This window comes from Erithacus rubecula (genome assembly GCF_903797595.1).
Source record: "Erithacus rubecula genome assembly, chromosome: 6".
NCBI lineage: Eukaryota > Metazoa > Chordata > Aves > Passeriformes > Muscicapidae > Erithacus > Erithacus rubecula.
The window spans coordinates 23,338,776-23,362,072 of NC_136688.1; the positions used below are offsets into that span (position 1 = coordinate 23,338,776).

At 55.7% G+C, this 23,297-nt stretch overlaps 2 protein-coding genes across 2 annotated transcripts; one reads left to right on the plus strand and one right to left on the minus strand.

The window, feature by feature from the left end:
- The first annotated feature begins 375 nt into the window (after positions 1-375).
- On the plus strand, positions 376-16,568 carry CHRM4 (cholinergic receptor muscarinic 4). Its single transcript, XM_079309209.1, is given in 4 exon segments — positions 376-490; positions 13,046-13,087; positions 13,641-14,867; positions 14,870-16,568. Coding segments are annotated over 4 exon segments (1,563 nt in total). The 5' UTR covers positions 376-444; the 3' UTR covers positions 15,118-16,568.
- Positions 16,569-16,653: 85 nt separating this feature from the next.
- MDK (midkine) lies at positions 16,654-22,018 on the minus strand. The gene is made up of 5 exons (XM_079309210.1): positions 21,870-22,018; positions 18,516-18,599; positions 18,255-18,416; positions 17,986-18,147; positions 16,654-17,576 (listed from the first exon to the last, which is right to left on the minus strand). The coding sequence occupies exons 2-5, from the start codon at positions 18,592-18,594 to the stop codon at positions 17,551-17,553; spliced, it is 429 nt and encodes a 142-aa protein (XP_079165336.1). The 5' UTR covers positions 18,595-18,599; positions 21,870-22,018; the 3' UTR covers positions 16,654-17,550.
- Positions 22,019-23,297: the final 1,279 nt, after the last annotated feature.

The window sequence follows — 23,297 nt, forward strand, 5'->3', positions numbered from 1 at the left end:
CCGCCGGTGGGTGCCGGGGAGGGGCCGGAGCCCGGCGATCCCGGGAGCGCTGTCCGGGGTGCTGCAGGAGCGCTCCCGCACAACATCTGGCCGGAGGGCCGGGAGGCCACATCTGGCACGGGGGGATCGGCGGCGTGGGGATTGGCAGCGGCTCCTGACGTTGTGAGCCCCCTCCCCGCCCCCGCCCCGGTGCGCTTTCGTGGCGGCGAGGGGGGCGACACATCTGGGGGCGGCACATCTGGGGGCGACACATCTGGGCGCGGGGGAGGGCGAGGGCGGGGGGAGGAGGCCAGGGCCGAGCCGGCAGCTCCGGGCCCTCCCCTCTCCCCGCCCCTCCGCCGCTCGCGGCGCCGCCGGCACCGGGAGCCGGGACCGGAGCCGGACCGGAGCCGGACCGGAGCCGGGCCATGCCAGCCGGAGCCCCCGCGGGCGCGGCGCGGCACCATGGCCGCTGAGAACCGCTCCGCGCCGCCCTGGGCTGGGCTGCCCGGTGAGTGCTGCTCGGGGCCCGGGGCGAGGCGGGGGGCGCGGGGGTCCCCGCAGGGTCCGGGGGTTCAGCATGGCTTTGGGGTGCGGGGGGCCGGGGCTGCGCGCCCCCGGGGATGCTGCTCCCCCAGGAATGGGGGAGGTGTCTCTGCCAACTTTCCCACATTCCTGCGTCTCTCCCGGTCGCCCCGCGGGTCGGGACCCTCGCACTGGTTCGCTGCCCCGGGATGTCTGGAGCCGTGCAGCCCTGCCAGGCACCGGGGTGATGTCTGGCACCCTGGCACCGCTGCTCGCATCCAAACCAACACCGTTCCGGGATCCGTCGCCCGAGGAACCTCGGGTCCCTCTTGTCACCCAGGAAACAGCCCTGTCAGCACCCTGAGTAGGGAATACGAGCAGCCTGCGGTCCGGGGCAGGCACCCCCCCCCCGCCAGGAGGAAACTCAGGACGGGGGTTATTGGCTTTCCTGGTGCCTTCTTTGGGAAGGAGACATCCCTGGACAAGAAATTACCTGCATGCTCTCCTTGCTTCCCTCACAGTTCCAACAAGAGCAATAGGGACAGGATCCCCAATCTTTTGGATACTTTGTCGCCATACTGGGCAAACCCCTATGGCGCTGGTGGCCACCTCCCAGGACATGACTAGGCAGAAGTTTGCCCCCTCTCCACAGAACACTTTGCCGGGCTGTGCATTGCAAGGGAGACTTATCTTCCCCACTCTCTCCCTCGGTGGATCTCATCTTCCCTTTAGCCCTTTCTTGGCCCTGTTGCACCTTTCCTGCTGGTAAAGACAGGTGCCCCATGCTCTCTGTTGGCCCGTCATGGACAAGAGTCAGGCAGCCACACCCTTCTTTTTTTCCAAAATAATGACACTGGCTTCAAATCAGGGGACAGTACTTGTCATTTTTCTTAAATAAAAGCAGCATTGGCTTCTGTCTGACCTGTTTTCAACCCCTCTGTTGTGCTGTGGATGGATTTTTATAGCTGGTCTTTGGAAACCCAAAGGCTAGAGAGATGCTTCCCAACCTGAGGAACAGCTGGTGTTCCCCTGTGCCCTGCTCGTAGCTCGGCTCTGCTTGGGCATTTGGAGGATTCCTGCTTTATCACAACTGCCTTGACTGACCTCCAAGAGTAGTTTGACTCCTGCCAAAACTTGCAGAGTGAATAGAGGGGCTGGAAGGGTTGCTACCAATACAGCTGGGTGGCTTGTTGATGCAGGCACTGTCTGTCAAAATACTCGGGTGCCGTGATCCCAGAGCCCAGGCTTTTGGTGAAACAGCACCAGAGACAAGGCTCACGTTGAGATCACAGGTGACACCAGGATGCTTTCGCTGTCTCTACTGCTGGGCACCACCTCCTGCTTCCTATCGCCCTCACTCCCGTGATCCGAGCACCTGCTGCTGCTCTCCAGCCTGGACTAGGCCCCCAGAGACATCCCAACACAGAGCAGGGCATCCAGTGGGGATCCTAACCAGCAACCCATCCCTGGCTCCCCCTTCAGCCAGGACGGCCGGTGGTGGGAGCCCTGGGTGTGGAAGGTGGGGAAGGAGCAGGTGTGCAGTGCTGGGCAGCAGCCCTGGCTCCTGCAGTAGCCAAGCCCATGTGCCCTTGCTCAGAGCAGCAGCAAGTGTCCAGGGCTGCTGGATGGAGCAGCCGTGGCCCTGGGAGTGACCTGATGAGTGGGCAGAGGAAAGCCGGCAGGAGAAGGAGGAGAAGGGCTACCGGTAAAAGTGGTTTGTTTTTTCACACGAGGGGCGTACCCGTCTCAGCAGGTCAGTCTGTTTTCTTTCACAGAAGAGAAATGAACTGAAATGATTAATTAATACTCTGATCCAATTACTCTGAGTTTGCAGAAGGAGTATGGTTTTTCTCTTTTAACTGTCCCCACGAACATCCCATTGATGTTAGGTCTTGTCATGGTTGGGGTTTTGTTGTTTTGTTCTTTAAAATTAAAGTGACAAATATCTCCCCAGGAGAAAAAAAAAATAAAGTAGGAAAAGAGACAAAAACAGGGAATAAAAATACTGAGATCAGGAGCTGCAGAGCTGTCCCTAGCACACCTTTGTATTGATCCCTTCTCTGCCTGCCCTGCTGAGCCCTGTCCAGCAGCTCCACAGAGGTGAAGAGGTTTGGTGAGCGCACAGCTGAGGTGGCAGACAGAGCTCTGCAAAGGCAGCGGGGAGATCAGTCATAAAAGGAGAGGGAAATGGAGGCTGTTTGCAAGGGGCTGCTGCCTTCTGCACAAACACAGCTCCTCTTTCTACATGGACAGACACGCAGCAAGTGTTCCATGTGTGCAAGCTGACCCCTTCTCCTTGGCACGCTAAGTCAGGACTTTGATGGGCATCTTCTGCAGAAGTGGACATTGTTTTTGACCCAGTTGCTCCTCAGTCTGACATGGGTCTATGCCCTTATGGCTTTCCAGTAAGCCAGGGGAGGAAGTTTGCTTTGCATTTCATCATCCATTCTGGGCTGGTTCTAAAACTGCTTGTTTAAAAGACATGTTACAGGGAGATGTGAGAGTACAGGACCTGATACAGTGAGGAAATGGATGTTTTGGACCAGATCATGCCCACCAACTTCCTCTCATCCCTTCATTCCCATCCCAGCATCCCCCGTTAACTGCTCTTTAGTCTGCCCAATCACCAGCACTCACCATGAGTGTGCCAGGTACCAGTGGTACAGCAGGGCTCCATACCCGGGCAGTGTTGAAGCCTCTTCAAGCTGGTGATTGGAGCTGTACCAAATCCATTCTTCTTCTGAGGGATTTGTGGGGCTAGTCAGAAAACAGACACTAGTTTTTAGGAAGACTCATGTGGTCTTCAGCCCAGGGCCCAGGCAGACCAGGAGGTGAGGGCCTGGATGTGTGGCTGCTGTCCAGCTCACAGCCAAGTGGAGGAGTGTGCCAGCCTCAACCATCCCCGGGGCATAACTCACCAGGACATCCCTTTAACCCTCTAGGCATGGCACAGTCTTGCTGCATCCAGACCCTCAAACACACTGAGGTATGTATTGCTCTGTATTCAGACAAATTCATTTACTGAAACGTCAAGGAGTTAGGTACTTCCTGGACAAATCGATCTGAGACAAGTGTTCCCTGGGCAGACTGGCCCATGATTCCAGTATTTCGCTGGTGCATGAACACAGGGCAGGGTGTCTCATATACAGATCCTCCCCTTGATACTAAGAGACAGAGTTTTAGCAGGAGACACACAGCCAGTCCCTGTTCCCCCAGCTAGAGACAGCTGGGTGTCCTCACTCTGTGTTGGCAGCCATCCCACCTTCCCTGAAGATCGATGCCCTGGTCCTCTTGGGACTTGTCTCTGTGCTAAGACGACATCATTTGACCTGTCTTCTGACCCCGAGTCCCCTGGCACTGTGAGCACAGCAAGCGAGGCTCTGCAGGAGATGCTCGCCAGCCCCACCCCTTGCGTGCCGGGCTCAGCTGCTCACACCTTCGCCCCGGGGCTGCTCTCGGGACCCTCCAGAGACGCCCTCAGCCCTGAGGCTGCACCGCATGGAGGAGGAACTCCAACAAAGGCTGTTTATACCTTGTGTGATGTAAATTTGCTGAGAAAATTAACCTCACCAGCCTGTTTAAGCCTGCAGATGCAATGGCTGTAGGCACAGTGCTTCGTCCCTCTGACAATCCCCGAAACTGTTGCCGGAGACCCTGCAAACCAGCTGTGTGAGTGACAGTGCTGTGAGCCTGTCCCCATCACGCCTTTATGTCCTGTGCAGTGTCAGCTCCACTCCCACTCGGTGCAGAGGCAGTGGCAGAGATGCCCAAGTGCCCTGTTCCTTTCCCACCTCCTGCCCCAGCGTTAGGCAAGTTGAGGTGTGGGGCTGCAGAGGAACCTCTCCCACCTCTTCCAGTGACTCAGAGAGAGCTGGAGAAGGCCATGGGGAAGCACAGGGCTGTTCACTTGTCATCAAGAGCCTGGAAGGGGAGTTGCATCCCAGATGACTTGGTGAAGGAGGGGCAGCAGCTAGGAATTTTGTCCTTTAAAGGCAGAACCCAGTGCAAACCATGGAGCCCCTGGAGTTCAGCAGGCTCAGCCTGAGTTATCAGTGTGTTACTGAGCTACTGTGGCCGTGCTCCTCCAGCCAAGACAGCCAGGCAGAGAAGCACCTCCTCTGGTACCACAACTGCTTTTAAATCTAGCATGTTGTGTAGCACCTTGCAGCTTGGCAGAGGAGGCAGTGGGGGCTGACACCAGGAGCCTCAGCTGGAAGTGTCTGGAGGTGAAATGTTGTCAGCAGGGTTAAGGCTCCTGGTGAAGTTGATTTGTGTTGGCCAGTTAATGGGTTAATGCCTTCAGCCTCTTTAAGCAGAATTAGATTGATTTGTCTGTGGGAAACTCAGCTGCAGTTGTGCAACACTGAGGTCTGAAAACACGAGTCTGCAAACACGATGTCCCAGGCCCCTAATTCCACTCCAGGTCACAGAGCAGCTCTCCAGGGGCCTCCATGGCGCCTGCTTCACTGACCCCTCACTTGCAGACCCTCCCAGTGCTGATGTTAGCCAGGCAGCACGGCAGGCTGGCTCTGCTGAGCAGGGACTGAGATCCGTGAGGGATCTTTGCATGACTGAGAGGGGAAGGAGAGTACCCAGCATCTCTCCGTCTCCAGTGCCTCTGGGGTAGTTTGGATCCCTGCTCTGCTGACAGTTACATCATGTGCAGCTCCAGATAAGGCCAAAAAAGTGCATGCATGTGTATAGAGAGGAGTGGAGAGCAATGAAACCCTTCTGGCATCTGCCTTTGCTGAAAACAGGCATGATTTGCCTGGCCTTGGGCCTGCCTTTCTGCAGCACTTAGGAGCAGTGGCTAGCACAGTGGTCTCTAAGCTTCTTGCAGAGCTCAGATAACTCACCACAGCCCATAAGTGATGCTCAGCTCATTAAACCCTCTGCTACTGTGCAGTCCTAGGCAATGAGGTGGCTAAACCCCTGCCCTGTCCTGTGGGGTGAGCAGCACTGCAACCCTGACTGTCTGAGCTGCATCCCCACCCTGCGGCTCATGGGCACCCTGGGGGCAAAAAGGGTGAGTGTGGAGTGCTGTGGGTCTCTGCATGGAGGCCAGCCCCTGCCTTATTCAGCACCAGCACAACAGGCTGGGGGTCACCATCCTGCAGTGACAAAGGTGACTCCAGGCAGAGCTGGCCTGCCTGAGCCAGAGTGCTGCAGCCCACAGAGGTTTCCAGTGCCAGCACAGCTCCCATCTGCCCAGCAAGGAGCTGGAGGGAGCCTCCAGAGAAGACAGCAGGGAGAGGTTTGCAGGCAACGTGTGTGAAGTCTCTCCTTCTCAGAAGGTTTTCTCAGGACTTTTCTGTAGAGAAGATAAATAATGCCTCCCTGGCAGACTGAGACTATTCCCACCTCCTTCCTCTCCATCCCTCCCTTTCTCTGTTATCACCAGGGATGGGGATTTCCTACCTGCTCTCCTCCCCTTGCACTGTGACCCCCACATCTTCCATTCTGCCTGTCCATGCCCTGGGCTCTCCTGCCCACCTTCTGCCACAGCTCCTCTTCTTCCCTTTGCTCAGGCACCACCTCCAACTCCAAATTCTCTGGCCTTATGGTCTTATGGTCAAATGGGGTAAAATATTTTCAGTTTCATTATTCATTAGCACCACAAAGATTCCCATCTGCTATCTGCCCCCAGGACTAGGGTTCTCACATACACATCCATCCAGCAGGTTCTTGTTCCTTCCTGATTTTCTGCCCTTGGCTCAGGGCATCAGCTCTTTTCTCTCATCCATTGCATAGCTGGCTAATTAGTCCTCTCAAAGCCCTGCAGAGCTTCATGCTGCTCCATGGGGCAAGGGGCTCCATTGTCAGGTCTTTAAAATTTCAGATGAGCACCTTACTGTTTGCTCCCTGTGGTATTTCAGCTCTGGGATGAGTAACAGAGAAACATGTTCCCCCTGCCCATGCTCTGCCAGAGGAGTACTACATCTCTGACTGCCTGAGCTGCATCCCCACCCTACGGTTCGTGGGACCCTGGGGACAAACAGGGTGAGTGCAGGATGCTGCACAGGGACCACCCCCTGCCTTATTCAGCACCAGCCCTGGCACCTGGGACAGCCTGGCAGATCCCCCAGGTGGGTGATAGAGACCTGGCACCTGTGGCTGTGTGGGGCAGTGGCAGGGTGAAGGGGCTTCCCTACAACTGGCTTCCCAAAAAGAGCCAAGTCCTTCCTCCTCGCCATTCCCAGGCAAGGCCTGTTCCTGGGGCAGGGGATCTGCTCTTCTAAGCAAGCAGCTCTTAGGTGTTGCAACACTTGCCTCTCTAGCCCCCAGTCCCTCCTCCACCCTTCTCTCTCCCACAGGTACCTGCTCCCTGTCACTAACCTCTCTCTGGGATAGCCCAGCTAATCCAGGCAGTCACTTGTTGCTGAAATCCTCTCTCTCCCCTCCTTCCTCTCTGCTGCTGGTCCCAGAGTCCTTCCCGGCCGTGGGACCTGTAGCTGCAGCAGGGTTATTTCTGCTGCACTGCCTTGAAACAGCTGGGTTCTGTTCAAGCTTCAGCCCAGGCATATAAAAGTACATGAGCATCTCTCTGAGGCAGAGAGCATTAATGCACTGGATGGGAGGGGAGAAGTGTGGCTCCAGCCCAGGCTCAGCTGGAAGCCCAGCGCCTTCTTGGCTCAGCGACACTGAGCTGAGCTCTGCCGCCAGCAGGGAGCTGCAGCCCTGGGGCACTGGAGGGAGGGCCCAGTGTCGCCCTGTCCCGCTGTGCCATGCCGCCGTGCTGAGCCCTGTCCCCGGGATGTCACCATCGGAGCCAGCGCGGGCGCGGGAGCTGCTGGAGCCGCCGGAGCCCGGGAGCTGCAGGCTGGGCACAGCAGGGTAAGGTTGCACTTCATTTGCTAGGCACTTGCTAGCAGCGTTCCACTGACAGGTTATTTATTTAGCCTAATAATTGGGTGACAGGTGGTTAATTAATTGTCAGAGTGACCAGTGTGCTGGAAGCCTATTTATAGGAGTGACCTTTCAATTACTTTTTAAAAAACACTCTCACTGGCTTGCTTCTTGTCTGGTTATGCTGTGAATAAATGGAATGCAGCCCCTTACAACCTACAAAGGGCACAATAGGGATACAGGCAAATGCTGGGGGGCAGTTTGGGCAGGGGGTGCAGCTGTGCCTGCTGTGGGATGCTGGTGAGCCTGGTGGGCTGGGCATTACCTGCAGGAGCAGCTCAACAGCCACAGCTCCCACAGCCGGGTGCAGCCACCTTGGACGCCTCGGCTTTGCTCTGAAAGCCAGCATTAACCACATAGTTACAAGCAGGTGTGAAGGCAGGGATGGTCCTGGCTTGCTTGGGAGGTGGTGGCATTGCCCAGCTGCAGCATTCCCTTCTGGCCCTGGACATGGCAAATGCGTCAGGCACGGGTTAGGGGGGATGATTCTCTGGCCCCTTGCCCCCTGAAAACTTGCTGCTCCTGTGCCACTGAGCTTAGTCCAGTGGCTCCAGGAAAAGATATCAGAGGTTCTTAACTTGTAGGAATGGAGGAAATTGCTTTGCCACATGAGAACCAGTTGAGCAGCAGAGGAAAAAAGAAGAATATATTATTCAATGGAAAAATCAAATGCCCAGAACCACCCCATAGATAACTGACAAGAAACAATTCCTGTTCTTCAATGGCTCAGATCTCCTCTGGAGCAGGATAAGGACTTCAGGGATCCATTGACCAGAGTGGTGAAAGCACAGCCACCAGCCAGAGCTTAGAGGGCAGAGGGAGCCCTGCCATTTTAACACAGATCCCGCTGGCCCCTCATCTCCGTTCTGTTTTTCTGGTTGTTTATTGCCTTCATCATTCCAATGCAGAGGCACGGAAGCAGACCAGCCCTCCCCTGCCAGACACAGGGCCTGCCCTTGGTCTTCTCTCGTGTGTTGTATTTCTAAGGTGCCTGTTCCCAGTATCTAGGAATTCTGTTTTCACACTCTGAGGGGTGTGAATCTGTCAACCGGAACAACCCTTCATGAGCTGTAAAGTGGTGCCATGATTCAAGAACTAATTAACAGCTATTAGATAATGCAATTAGCGGTGCAAACTGCCACCCTACCCTAAGTATACCTTCCCTTTGTGAGCCTGAGCCATAAATGTCTAGCATCTTTTGTTTCCTTTTTTTTCTCTCTCCTCTCCTCCTTGTGGTGGATGGCTGCACAAGCTGCCCAGACCCACATCACATCAGCAGTTTGACCTGACAGGATGAATCCCATTAAGATTTTTATCCTCTCTGCACTTTTAGGAAAGCCAAGGCAAGCAGGGGACTGCCAATGGGGCTGGTCTGGCTCTTTCCAAACATGACACCAAAGGTGATGTGCCCAGGCCCAGCCTTTGGCACCCAGACAGAGCAGGGGTCAATGTGTGCCTTCTCCTTGGAATGTGCCTGTGGTGGAAGGGGCCACCTTCCCTCCGTCCCAGAGACAGGCAGCGCCCAGAGCCCCACAGGCTCCATCCAGCCAGGAGTTTACAGCCACAGCCCCTCCATCCTGTCCCTGGGCTCCAGGTCGCTTTCAGTTTTGTTGTTGCTTCAAACCCATGCAGGGCTAAATCCCATTTCCTCTGGGAATAGCTCACACTCATAGGTGTCTCTGAAGCACAGCTTTTTCTGATTCCTCTCCTTCCCCTGCAAACATCTCCCTCCCCAGACCGGTGTGTGAGTGTGGGACTTGCTTTATGCTGGGTTCCTTGCAGGGCTCTGCTCATTCCCAGAGGCTTTGCTTCAGCCACATGCAGACCAGACATGGCTTTGCTCCCTCTTGCACCTGCTCCCTGGGGATCCCCAGCCCTGAGGATGATGCTGGGACGGGGACAGTGTTAAACAGGAAAGGAGATGGCTGGTGGTGACATGTGGGACGGGCAGTGCAGCAGAGGGAGGCTGTGCAGTACAGAGGAGGCAGGGAACACTGGGGCAGCAGGGCTGCTTGCTCCAGGAGCTCATCCCGCAGCTTGAGGTGCCCCCATCACACGGGTGTGTGTAAATACCTCCCTCTGCCATTGCCTTTGCTGTGCCGGGGGGGAGGGTGGCCAGCTCCTTCCACAGCAGGGGCGGGAGGGAACAAACCCTCCATCCCATGTGCGCTGGGAGCTCAGCAGGTGCTCAGTCACGAACTGCAGCTGATGGAGCACCAGCCTCCAGCTACTGCAGATTCTTGGGTACTGGAAGGTCAGCAGCAGTCCATGACAGGGCTGTCTCCTCTCCTGCCTGGCAAGAGGCTGTGAGTTTGTGGGAGCTGACAGCCTGGGAAGGCTTGCTGGAGAGCACATGAGCTGCAGCAAGCAAGTAGCAGGAGTTTTCTGCTGTGGTCTCGGGTGTCACCCTGTGACAGAGCGCCGGCTTTGCTCTTGCTCGGGAGTTGAATTCCTCCCACTAGTGTGGTCACACCCATGATTGCAGGCAACAGTGAAGACCCTGCTGTGCCCACTGCCCGCAGTGGTTGGACCCCACCCATATTACAATTTTCTCTTCTTGGATCTGTGGCTCTGTGGGAAGAGAAAGGTATTTCCCTTGATGGTATGGTTGGTGAGTACCGCAGCAGCCACAGAAACTCTTGGACTAGAGGATGCTATCAGTAAAGAGTTGGAGTCTCCCAATGGCTTCAAAGAGGAGAAAACCAGCTCTAAATCACTGCCAAAAGTCTGAGGGAGCTTGCTGTCACTGGCTAGTGCAAGCAGGTATGGAAGAGCACCCACAGAGCACTGCAGACAAAGAATGGTTGTGTGCAGGCTGAAAAGCCAGTTTCTATGACAGGTAGGGGTCTCAGCCCCAGGAGCCCTTCTGAAGTGTTTTCTCAGCTTTGTCAAGACTCTGTCTCCTCACTGTCTGTGGTGTCATCATGAAAATGGGGTGCAAAAGGGAATGGAGACAGAGAGGGTGATGTAAGATGGGGGCTGTGAAGGGAGGGAGAGAAGAAATGGACTCCTGAAGGTGCAGGGAGCAAGCACTGGGCACTGGGGGACACAGAGAAGGTGTTAAGTGGAGAGACATCAAGTTCTGGAGCTGTCCCTTGGTGTCTGGTGTCTTTGTGTCACAGAACTGGGAACAGTGATGCAGCCGGCATGAAGGTGGAGATGGTGTCACACTGGTGAGTTTGTTGCAGCTCCACAGCTGTCCTGTGTGCTCTCTCCATCTTTGGACACATGGACACATGATGGGGATGAAGAAGTGTGACTGCCTGGGGGCTGTGCCCCCACCCAGACCCTTCCCACACAGCCTGGATGCTCTCCATCTCAAAAGCAGAGATTTATCTCTACTGCCCATTCAGGCATGATGCATGGCTTGGTCAGCTGCACAGACCTACCAAATTTGTAGCATCTTTGGCCTTCTCCTAGCTCCAGACTGAGCTGTCTCCTCTGCTCAGAAGGCAAAGGCAGTGCTGAGCAGTCCCAGTGAGCTCAGAGAGAGTGCTGGGAGCAGAAGAGTGAGACAGGAGGATAGAGAGTAGAGGGGAAAAGAAGGGATGCCTGGTGGACTGGGGTATGGCAGAGAACACGGTGTACAGAGCTCCCAGCTCACACGTGTTGCTCTGTCTGTGTTGTATGTTATCTTCACACTTTTCAGCGTTTTCAGTCTTCCTCCTTTCCTCACACGGGGGATTGCTTTACTTTTGCTATTAGGTGAAGGCTTCTTTTCACAGTGCTCAGTGTTGAAGCCCTCCCCGAGGCACAGCTGCCCCTGCCTCCTCACACCAGTTTGCAGCATGACCTCTGGGTGGCATCCAAAGGCTCGCCTGTGGAGCTGCCGCAGCCTTTCCTCCGGCTCTTGGGACACCTACAGAGCACTTCGGGGTTGAGATGGATTTTTCTTACTTTGGGTAGCTGAGAACACAAGCCTCTGTCAAGGCTGATAATTAATTAGACACGCTTAGAAGAGGATGCCAGTTCATGAACAAAAGTGAGAAAACTGAAACCCACATTTTAGCAGAGACGATGGAAAGGTTTCTTTTCAAGACTTTCAAATTCTTCTTGGAAGAGCTGGGTTAGATGTCTGCATGATTGCTAGCTTGTCTGATCAGTTTGATTAGCTGTTACAAGAATGACAGTTAAATCTCCCCATCTCACCAAAGTGAAGAAATTAAAACTCATTTCAATTGTACTGAAACCAACCCCCAAACTGCCATGATTATATATTTCTAAGGCATTTTATACACTTATCACCTCTTCTCACATCTCTGGCTGGGTGCCCAGGAAGAATGGCAGGAGAAACCTCTTTCCCTCTCCCTTGATGCATCCCTTGTGCTTGGAGGTGGGTGCAAAGCTGGGCAGTACTACCAGGCTTCCTCACCCCATCCATGTCTGGCATGTAGCATCTACCAAAGGGCATTGCTTTCTTTTAAAAGCCTTTTGTCTTCACAGACACACTTAGACGATAATGGTAGAGAGGTATTTCTTTGTCCCTCACCCACTTTTTTCCTTTGCACCTGTAAGAGGAGCTCTGCCACTATTGCAGCTGTTGCCTTGCTAATGCAGAAGCTGCCTAAATGGCTACATCAGACCCTGGCTTTAGCATCTCAGCAGCCACATTTCCATTTAATTACACCTGTATCTCTTTAGAAAATGCTTATATTAAAAACCTGGCTATTTGCTGACGGCAAGCATCTCCTACCCTCACCACAAATGAAAGACAAAGGCATTTCTTTCCAAATACTTAAAAAAGACAAACTGATCTCAAAGCCTGCCAGATCGTGTTTGGAAGAGGTGTGTGTTAATGGCACGTTTATACATTCAGCAAAATCAGCTTCAGGAGTCATCCAGCAGGCATTTGGAGCCAGCACCCAAGCCAGAGACACACTGTGCTGATGCTCCTGCTGAGGGGACACTCACTGGCTCCTGCTGGGTTCCTGGCACCACCACCCATGGGGCTGAACCCCTGCCCTGGGCACCAGCAAGAGCTGCCCTTGATTGTCTGGCAGGGTTGGGATGCCCCCAGAAGCCAAGGTGAGGCTAGTGAAGGCTCAGCATGTTTTGGGGGCCTGGATGGTGTGGGAGAGGCAGGTTCTATGGGAAGCTCTTCTGTCCAAGCCAACTCCCTCAGTGCCTTTGCTTTTCCTTTGTTTTCCAGGAAATTCCCTTTTATCTCAATACAGCACTTCTTGTCTATTGATTTTTTTTAAGGTCCATTATACTCTTACCTTGGGTGATTAACCACAGGCATCTTGATTTGGATGAAGGCAGTAATTCTGTCTATAATTCTCATCACTTTTCATAAATAATTCCATGTATCATGCTGAGGTGTCTTTCTCCACACCATACATCTCCGTGGCCTGGGTGGCTGCAGCTGTACTGTGATGTGGGACTGGGGGAAGGGGTCATCACTTCCCAGCATCACTGACTGATGACACTGGGGCAGCTCCCTCCCTCTCCTGAGCCTGCTGTGCTGTGTACTGTGCAGTGCCAAATTACCCACCTTCAGCCTTTCTTGGCTTTTCTATATCTCAGCAGTGTCACCCTTTGGTCAGGGCCACCTGTGTTGGACAAGCTGGTGCCCCTGGTAAGATGATGTGGGACTCACAAGCTGTGGTGTAACTTGCTGTTTTCCTTCTCCCAGATTTCATCTTCCAGAAGGAGCTGTTTGCTGCGAGAGACACAGGTGAGCTGAGCAGACCAAGGCACGGGCTTTGTGGGTCAGGCCCCCCTTGGGGAGTGCTTTGGGGAGGGCAGTGGGACATGCCTGGGGCATACCATGAACCTGCTCATGTTCCTGGGTGAGAGCAAGGGCACTGGCTCCATGCTGTGCTGTTCTGGTGGTGAGTGCTGTATGTGCAACCCCTCTGGGCTCTGCAGTCCCCTTTCCCCAGCCTTTGGGCCTCCCTGTGTGCTTCTCTGGGGCACAGGAGATTGTGCTCCCACCGGATATACAAAGAGGGACCATCACACTCTGGCCCTGCAAAGAAGGGACCATCACACCCTGGACTGTCCTAGGGCTGCTCCTGCTTCTTTCCCTGCAACTCGTATGCCTCCTCTGCTGCTAAACACAAAAATGCCTCCAACAGACTCCTGGAGTGGCAGAGAGAAGTCCAGGAATGCCAGGAGGGTTTTGAGCACTAGTTAACAGCAGTGCTGGCCTGGGAAGCTGAGGAAATGCTGCCAGGACAGGCTGGCAGGTCTAATATTCTCCCTTTCTGTCCTTGCTGTCCTTGCAGATCCCATGCACAACTTCTCTGCTCAGCCCTGGCAGGCAAAGATGGCCAACCTGACCTATGACAACTTCACCCTGGGCAACCACTCCGAGGTGGCCGTGCAGCCTCCCACCAACTACAAGACTGTGGAGCTGGTTTTCATTGCCACTGTCACCGGCTCGCTCAGCCTTGTCACCGTGGTGGGGAACATCCTGGTGATGCTCTCCATCAAGGTGAACCGCCAGCTCCAGACTGTCAACAACTATTTCCTCTTCAGCCTGGCCTGCGCAGACCTCATCATCGGGGTCTTCTCCATGAACCTCTACACGGTGTACATCATCAAAGGCTACTGGCCGCTGGGGGCCGTGGTGTGTGACCTGTGGCTGGCTCTGGACTATGTGGTGAGCAACGCCTCTGTCATGAACCTGCTCATCATCAGCTTCGACCGCTACTTCTGTGTCACCAAGCCCCTGACCTACCCGGCCAGGAGGACCACCAAGATGGCAGGGCTAATGATCGCGGCCGCATGGATATTGTCCTTCGTCCTCTGGGCCCCTGCCATCTTGTTCTGGCAGTTCGTTGTGGGCAAGAGGACAGTCCCCGAGAGGGAATGCTACATCCAGTTCCTCTCCAACCCAGCGGTGACGTTTGGCACAGCCATTGCTGCTTTCTACCTGCCCGTGGTTATCATGACGGTGCTGTACATCCACATCTCCCTGGCCAGCAGAAGCAGGGTAAGGAGGCACAAGCCTGAGAGCAGGAAAGAGAGAAAAGCCAAGTCCCTCAGATTCCTCAAGGGCCCCATGGTCAAACAGAACAACAATAACTCTCCCAAGAGGGCCGTGGAGGTGAAGGAAGAGGTGAGGAATGGGAAAGTGGATGACCAGCCATCTGCACAGACAGAGGCCACTGGCCATCAGGAGGAGAAGGAGACATCCAATGAGTCCAGCACTGTTAGCATGACCCAAACCACAAAAGACAAGCCCACAGCAGAAATCTTGCCAGCAGGGCAAGGACAGAGTCCAGCCAACCCCCGGGTGAACCCAACATCCAAGTGGTCCAAGATTAAGATTGTCACCAAGCAGACTGGGACTGAGTGTGTCACCGCCATTGAGATCGTCCCAGCTAAGTCAGGTGCCTCTAACCACAACTCCCTGGCCAACAGCCGCCCAGTCAATGTTGCCAGGAAGTTTGCCAGCATCGCCAGGAGCCAAGTACGGAAGAAGCGCCAGATGGCTGCCCGAGAGAAGAAGTCACCCGCACCATATTTGCCATCCTGCTGGCCTTCATCCTCACATGGACGCCCTACAACGTGATGGTTCTCATTAACACCTTCTGTGAGACCTGCGTGCCCGAAACCGTGTGGTCCATTGGCTACTGGCTCTGCTATGTCAACAGCACCATCAACCCGGCCTGCTATGCCCTCTGCAATGCCACCTTCAAGAAAACCTTCAAGCACCTTCTCATGTGCCAGTATAGGAACATTGGCACAGCCAGATAAACTGGTACTCAGGGACCACTTCAGTAATGTTATGGAAACCCTTCCCTTTGCCTCCTTTGCCAGCGGGGGTTCTTCTGCTCCCCACTCACAACAGTGCAGACTGTGCAGTGATTGCAGATGATGCCCTTCATCCAACGCTGACAAAAATCCAAGGCATCTCTGAGCTTCAGGGCCTTCCAGTCACCCTGGGCCTGGGGACTAGCTCGGGGAGCCACCAGGAAAGCCAGAGGCAAGAGGAGATGTGGTCACCAGGACCGGCTCTGTGCTCTTGAGATTGGCCAAATGGCATCAGTGTTTCTCCTAAGACTGGATATGCCTTTTTCCCCAGCTGACCATCTCCAAGGCGTCAGAGCTTGTCTGCATGCAGATGGGCTAATGCTGGATGCTTTCCATTGGCTTCTAAAGTGTTTATTACCCAAGAAATGAAAAGAAACCAGGGTCAAACATTTGCTAGACATCTGGGACCAGGCTGGCTCAGGCATGCTAATGGGGAGTCCTGCTGGCCCAGCCAGGCCCTCTGTGAAGGCAGTCAAGATTGGACCCTAACAGATATGGCAAGCTGCTTCCTTTCCCTTGAGAGTGTCATTGGACATCCTCACCCAGGGACCTGGGGCAGAATTTTTCCCAGGCTCTGGCTCTGCTCTCCCCTTCATGCCCTTTCTGCCCTCAGACAGCAATTTGCTGGAAAAACAGACAGCTAAACCAAGCACTTCACTCCTGGGTGAGGAGTGTGAAGCCCAGTTCCCTCCAACAACAATGGAAACTAAAACTGCAAAGAAAAGCAGTGGTGTGGTGCAGGACTTCGCTCCACAGCCCAGGGGAATGGGGCTCCTGAGAAGTGGGTAGCAGTGACTGTGAAAATAACTGTTCTTGTGAGGGACAGGGGGAACCTGGGGGTCTCAGAAGAGGGTCTGCAATGTGGCCAAGGTGCCCCATGCTCCCTCTGGGCCATGAGCAGGTCCCTGCTCTCCCACAGTGGTATGGGAAGCCTGATGCATAGCTCTGGAGGCAGGAGAGGACAATGGTGGCCTCCAGCCCCATTCCTGTGCAGGGGGCTCCTCCAGGGAGGCCAAGGAGGTGTTTGCTGAGCTTTGTAAATGGATGCAATGCTGTCCTGGGTGCTGCAGCAGAGCCCTCAGCATGCGGGCTTCAGCCAGCGCCTCCAGCCTCCTCCCAGCTCAGGTGTGCAACCCAGAGCACCTGGGCTGCTCCCAGCTGCTCCCAAGCCTTGGTGCAGCCAGGTGCAGGCAGGGGCTACTCTAGCACTGGCAAACTGTGTCTGTATGTCCTCATGCCAGGGAGGAACTTGCAGAAAGGAACCTGCCCCCAACCCAAATGGGAACCCCTCCTTTACTGCCTTTGGGGGTGCCTAAAATGCCTGGTGGGTTTCTGGGTATTTTTAAATACAGCCCAACACACCCCAAGACAAATAAAGACCTTGGACCAGGAAACTAATGCTGTGGTATGAGGGATGAATGAGTCCTCACTCGGGTGGCTCCTTCCTTGCTTCCCAGTGTTACCCACTGCAGCCCATCCCTTCTGCCAAGACTAAAGGGGGGCAGCCTGAAGCATTTTCACAAAGAGGCTGTGAGGTCTGATGCTTTGTCCAAGACCATGTGCATGTGGCACCCAGGCCAGCACTGCCAGCTGCATGGTAACTTCACTGCTGGTGCCAGTGGAGTCAGCAAAACCAACGTTTGCTGGGGTTTCCAGCATAGCAGTGTCATGTGGGGACAACAGGGGAACTCTGAGACTTTTTTTAAAAAGATTTTTATTGGAAAAGGAAAAAAAAAAAAATCCAAAAGGAGAGCTCCCACCCAGCACTGGTGTTGGCATGGCAAAGGCAGAGGGGCTGCAGCACCAGCATGGACACACATGGTTAGAAGTGACAGAGAGGAGAGACAGTTGCTTCTCAGGATGATGATTGTGTTTTCCTCAACTGCTCCAGGTAAGTCATGCCCCAGCCAAAGGGATGCTGGAATAAACCACCTGAGGTGACAGCAGTCCTTGAGGGATTCAACACCCAGCCCTTCCCTCCAGCACTGGCACCTGATGGAGGAGAGAGGAGGCTCCTGGGCTTGCAAAAGGCTGTGCTAAAGGAAACTTATTTGTGCTGGAGGGTGGAAAAATGTGTGTTCCATCCCAGCTCTCTGAGCACATCCCAGTGAACCCCAACAACAGCCAAGAGGAGGTGAGCAGGACGCACTGGCAGTGCCCATGGGACAGCAAGAAAGGAGGCAGCCTATCCTGCAGGGTGGGTGGGTTTGCTCTCTACAACACTAATGATTAAAACAAGGCATCTCAGTGAAAGAGGAGGTCATGGAAAGGAGTAAGGAGAGGAGGAGGAAGACTGTAGTGTGGGCCAGCTGCAGTTGGACATCCAGTCCTGTAGGCACCATGCTGGGAGGCCAATGAGGACGCTGGTTTCCTGCTCTAGTCCTTCCCCTTGCCCTTCTTTGCTGCATTCAAGAAGCACAGGAGACAAGAGTTAGTGCATCTGCTGGCAGCTCCCAGTCCCCCAGACACTGCTGTGATAGAAATGCAGCCAGCATGGCTGACTGAACACAGCACAGTGGCTGCAGCCCTGCAGGCAGCCTCCCTCCATGCCAAACCATGTTTTGCACCAGTCCTAGTGAGGAGAGCAGGGAATCCCCATCCTACCAAAGATGGTAATGGCTTGTGGGGACAACAGGGTTTTTCCTGCATCCCACCCAGCTAGCAGCTGGATTTCACAGTGTAAAGGAAAGAGCATCCTACAAAATCCCCCATACCATGAGCAAAGCCAACCCAACAGGCCAAGGTACCTCTGAAACCCCTGCCCAGGGTTGCAACAGAGCCCTCCTGGGGTCTGGAGAGGTGGGAACTGACCTTTGGACTTTGACTTGATCTTAGAGGAGCAGGGCTTGGTCACATTGACAGTCTCCTCACATTGGGCATTGTAGAGGGCTTTCTTCAGGATGCCAGAGCGAGTCTTCAGGCCTGTCTGAGCACTACAGCCTCCCCAGCTCTCAAACTTGTACTTGCAGTCAGCTGGATGAGAGGGGAGAGCCATCAGAACCAGCCAGGATCTGGCGGGTCATTAGCCCCCGTCACCCAGCACAGGGTGGTCCCCAACCACCCCACCCCAACATGCCCACCTCCAAATTTCTTCTTCCAGTTGCAGGGGATCTTGCACTTGAGCTTCTTGCTCTCATCTTTGCAAGTTCCCTCGCGGTAGCCCAGGCCACAGTCCTTACTGTTGGGAACACAGGGTCCCCAGCGCCAGTCCTCGCACTTGGAGCCATCCTTCTTTGCCTTTTCTGTGTGGAAAAGTGGAGTGGGTGCTCTCTGCAGGGACAGGGGAGCATGCCCCACTCTGCCCCCCACCCCACTGACCCCTGCTCCAGGCTGCCCCTCACCTTTCTTGTTCTTGCCAGCCTCGGCAGCAGCAGCCACCAGGATCAGCGCCAGGAGGAGGAGGAGGCTCCGAACCTGCATCCTGCCTGTGGAGGAAGCAGAGAGTGAGGTGGACTGGAGTGCAATGTGGTGTCGAGGAGGGGCATGGTGGGTTTTGGGAATAAGACAGCAGCTGCCTCCACACACCTACATGTGTGTGTACATCTCTGTGCCCTGCTTGTTGCTACCCCACAGAGTATGTTCACTAATTACAACAGGGAGGTTAATTGTGCACCTCAACAACTGCCTCCCACCACAGAGCTGCAGGGTTGAGAGATTGTTCCCACCCCTGCAGCTCCCCCAAGGCCCTGCTCCCCCAAGGCTGAAATGCTCTTCATGGGGAATCCACATCCCACAGCATCTGGGAAAGGTCCTACAGTCGGATGCCAGTTGACAGTCCTTACCCCCATATTTCCCTGTGGATCCTTTATCCATGACCCAGCAGGCTGCTGCCCCATACCAAAGAGCCTTGGGGCCAGGGAGCACAGCTCCCACAGAACTTACTTCAGTTCCAGAGGATGCCAGGGAGAAGGAAAAAAGCCCAAAAAAACAAAACTGCTTTCATGAGAGGTCCAAAATTTAAAATAGTGGATTGAACACCAGGAAAAGCATCCACAGTGTGGGAGCTCATTGGAGGGATAGAACAGGAGTGCTGAGCCCACTTCCCATGCCACCCATGCATACAGGGAGCAGGTTGGGGACAAGGCTGTGCATACATAAGGGTTTGGCTCTGGGGTCTGTGCCCTGTCCCCCTGCCCCAGTGGCATTGGACCCTGTGATGGCTCTTCCCTGGCTGCCACCACTAGACTCTGGAATGTTGCTGCCAACACTGCAGTCCCAGATCCTGCTCTCAGTGGGAACAAGAGTGCAGGCATGCAGAGCCAGCGTTTCAAATCTTCCCTGTTCCCCCCAAAGCCTTTTAAGATGCTACCCATATCTGTGTGGCAGAAGACATCCAGAAAATACATGTCACCTGCCCTGGCTCTGTGATGGGCTTGGCAGAATTTTGCAGAGAACAGGATGAACCGTAGTCCCCAGGGGACATCAGGGCAGGGAAGAGCCTGGGGTCATGGTTTGCTCCCTCCCCTGGGCTCCCCGGGCAGTGTGCCAGAGAGAGCAGCATCCCACATTATTCAGGCTCCAGTGCACTCACCTTTCATGCATCCGCCGCCAAGCTGCCAGCTTTGCTCTGCATTGAACTGTCACAGGGAATTACACAGACTGGCTGGCTGAGGGCACAGTGGTGGGGCTGAGATCTGTCTCCCCCCTCAGCCAGCCTGGCTGGGAGCCATCCTGCCGAGCACAGTGTGGCTCAGCTCTGCTCCCACCCACCTGCCTTCAAAGGGAACAAGGGCTCAGCCCAGATGGGCTGGTTGCAGATGACAAGGCTGGAGCTGAGCTGACTTAGAGACATGGCTGTCCCACTCTCTGCAGCAGGTCTTATGGGGTAGCACCTCTGACATCCACATTATTCACAGCATCCCCCTGGTTTCAGGTGTTCTGTAAACTTCTCCCATCATTTGCTGCAGAGCATTTCCCTGTGCTCCTTGCACTTGCCTCCCAGCCCAGCACCTTCTGCTCAGGCCATTCTGACATGGTCTTCAAGCCCCCAGGGCAGACAGCCCCTGCTGCAGTGCTCACCCCTGCCTCACAGATTCCCTCTGTTTGCCTTGGGTGCTGTGGGGCCATGTCCATGTGAAACAGGGATGCTAGAAGAATTCCCTCTGAGGGGATGACCAGCTACAGCCCCAGGGGTCCCTGAATTTGCTCCCAGGCTCGGCCCAGCACATTGTATTCCCCAGGGAAAAGTCAGCAGGGACCTTCAGACATGGCTCATCCTAAAGCATTCATAAGGAAAAGGGGGTGCAGTTTCCCAACTGGTTTTCCAAACAGCCAGGCAAACAAGGGCTGTTCCTGGCTGGGCTGACAGCACCTTTGGGCATGCTCACACAGCCCTACTGCTCCTGCATCCCTGAGGGGCCCTGGCTCCTCTCCTCAGATGCTGGCTGCCTCTCACATAACATCAGTCCCTGTGCTCCCTTCCCCCTCCTCTAGCTGCCCTAGCTTTTTATGATCTAGGATCAGCTCTAAAAAGAAAAGTAAAATCACCTGGTGAAGCTGAAGTTCTAAAAAGAAAAATCACCTGGTGAAGCTGAAGCACAGCTCAAATACCCATTATTGCAATGGGAAAGCTTACACCTCTCTCTGGACACCGTTCCGGGCCAGGTAGGGCCACTGCCCTCTCCTAGTGCGGGCCACACATCCTCCCCAGCTCCCGATCCCTCATGGTGTCCCCATGCGCTCCTGGGAGCGGCTGGGCTGGCACCCCCCTCACAGCCCCTTTCCCAGCAGTGGGACCTCTCGGCTCGGCTGTGCTCGGCTCAAATTGCAGCTGGCTCTGGCAGCGGCGGGCCCAGGGCTGCTGTCCTCCCCCGGCGGGCTGAGCTGAGCAGCTTCCAGCCCCCGGGCAGGCAGCCCGGCCCTGGAGCGGCCAGCCCAGCGCCCGGGAACCCCGCGGCTGGAGTGCCAAGCACCGCCACAGCGGGAAGCTCCCTGCTGCCAGGAAAGGGGACGCCGAGTATGTGCCCGTGAGCCCAGGCGTTCTCACGGCCAGGAGGCTTTCCCAGAGGTGCTGAGGGAAGCAGAACCAGGGGCCGTAGGGCTTTCCAGCAGGCGGCCTCACCATCCCCTCGCGGAGAGGAGAGGTGCTCTAAAGGAAAAGGGTTCTGTCCCTGCCTGGGGACAGAGAGGGGAGCAGGCAGCGCCCTTCCACACCTCTGCGCTCTGCTCCCTCCCTGCTCAATGTAGATGCTGTGCCGTGAGCCGCGGGGAGCCCCTTTTCCTCGCCCTGCGGAGAGGTGGGCGGTGGTCGAGCCCCGCTCCTGGGCAGCTCCCCGGGCTCCGATCGGGGGATCTCCACAGCTGAGTTCTCCCCGAACCAGTGTGGGGTGCTTCCCCAGAGGAATGGGGGGTAGGACACGGGTCCACTGCCTCCACCCGCCTGCTCTCCGTCTTGCCCTACTAAACTCCATCCTTCTGCATCTCCAGGCTCTTCCCTGGCTCCCCTCAGGCGATCCCGCACCCCCCTGGTCACAGCCCCCGGTCCCAGTCGCCCTTTTCTGCAGCTCCTCCCCAGCCGGAGCCTGTCTCCCACCCGGCAGAGCCCCTTCCCGCTCCCGGATGGCTGTCCCGGGGAGGTGACGGGAGGTCGCCGCTCGCCGTGCCGGTGGCCGCGGGTCGGGCGGGCTGTGCCGCCGTGCCCGGGGCGCTGGGCCGGGACCCCGAGCCGGGAGCTGCGGACGGGGGGCCGCACTCACCTGCGGAGCGGAGCGGAGCAGAGCGGAGCTGCTGCCTTTGTGTGGCGGCCGCGTGCGGAGCCCCGCGCAGCGCACAGCGGCCCCTGACGTCGGGCTCGGCTGGCAGCAAAAAGGTGGGTTTTTAGCCCAAAACTTTCCCGAAGCTCCTCCTCTGCCCCCCGGCAGGCACAAAGGCGGAGGGGCGGCCCGGGGACAGGCTGGCCCCTCGGTCGGTGGGGCGGGGGCAGCGCGGGCCCCTCGCCCGGGGCTGAGCGGGGCCCGGGGGGCGTCAGGTCCTGCAGGCACGGCCCCTGTCCCTTGTCCCCTCTCGTCTTCCTGCTGTGCCTTCCAACCCGTACCCGCGGTGCGGTAGCAGGGAAGCCGTGCGGCTCCAGCTGACCACGCACCCCACCATCACCGAGTGGCCGAAGGGATGCACAGCTCAACAGCCGGGCAGGGTCTCCCCTGGGCGCTGCTGCTCTGAGTTCCGCTGGAAGTTGGCCCCGAGGGCACCCCCGAGCCTCAGTGGAATAAAGGGAGCCCACCCTGTGTCTCCACCAGCTCTGCGGATGCCTCCTTCTCCATCAAGGCCACTGGTATCAATGGACCAACCTTTCACGATCTCTGCCCTTTTCACCCTTCTTTGCTTGCTCTGCCCCTCGTGGGAAGTGACCAGGAAAGGGGTACTGCTCACCACCCAGAGCAGCACATCACTTATATGCTGTGCTAAGTGTCTCCCCAGTTCCATCCCTTGTGACTTGCCTGCCTGTCCCCAGCTCAGCCATGCTGCAGCCCTTCTCCTTGGACCAAGTGGTGCTATCGACTGCTGGTGGGAGATGAAAAGGACCTTGCAGATGTGACTGCTCCTTTCCCACCATCCACCACCTTTTCTTGGGAGGAGAGCAAGGCAGAAGTCAAGCCAATTCCCTTTTGGAGTTTGCAGCCAGAAGGGAGAATGTCATGACAGAAAAATGGGGCTGTGGTGGGGAATGGAGCCATTTCTCCACCACTTATCCTGGAAGAGGTCTGCTGAGAGCAGGGCTGCGACAGGTGGGGTTGCAGGGCAAGGGCAGGGCTGGTTTTTATGACCTGCTTTGAAACCAGGAAACACTTTCCAAGAGATTGCCACATTTAATTGCCACTCTGCTAGTAGTTTCCTAAACATCTGCAGAGGTTTTGAGGAGGGTTAGTAAATGTGGGAACATGTCATCTCCCCTTCCTGCTGCACACACAACAATAGGTACTGTGTGGTGAAGGGTCTGGAGATGCCAGGCTGTGTGTTTGAGCCCAGGATGCAGAGATAGATCCTGAAAGCTGGGCAGGAAGCAAAGCCAATAGCCTCCCCCCATTGCTAGGCCTTTAAACTCAAACTGAAGAAAGCCATTGAGACAACAAATACCAATGTAAAAAGAGAGAAGGATCTAGGTGTACATCAGGTTTGCACGTCTG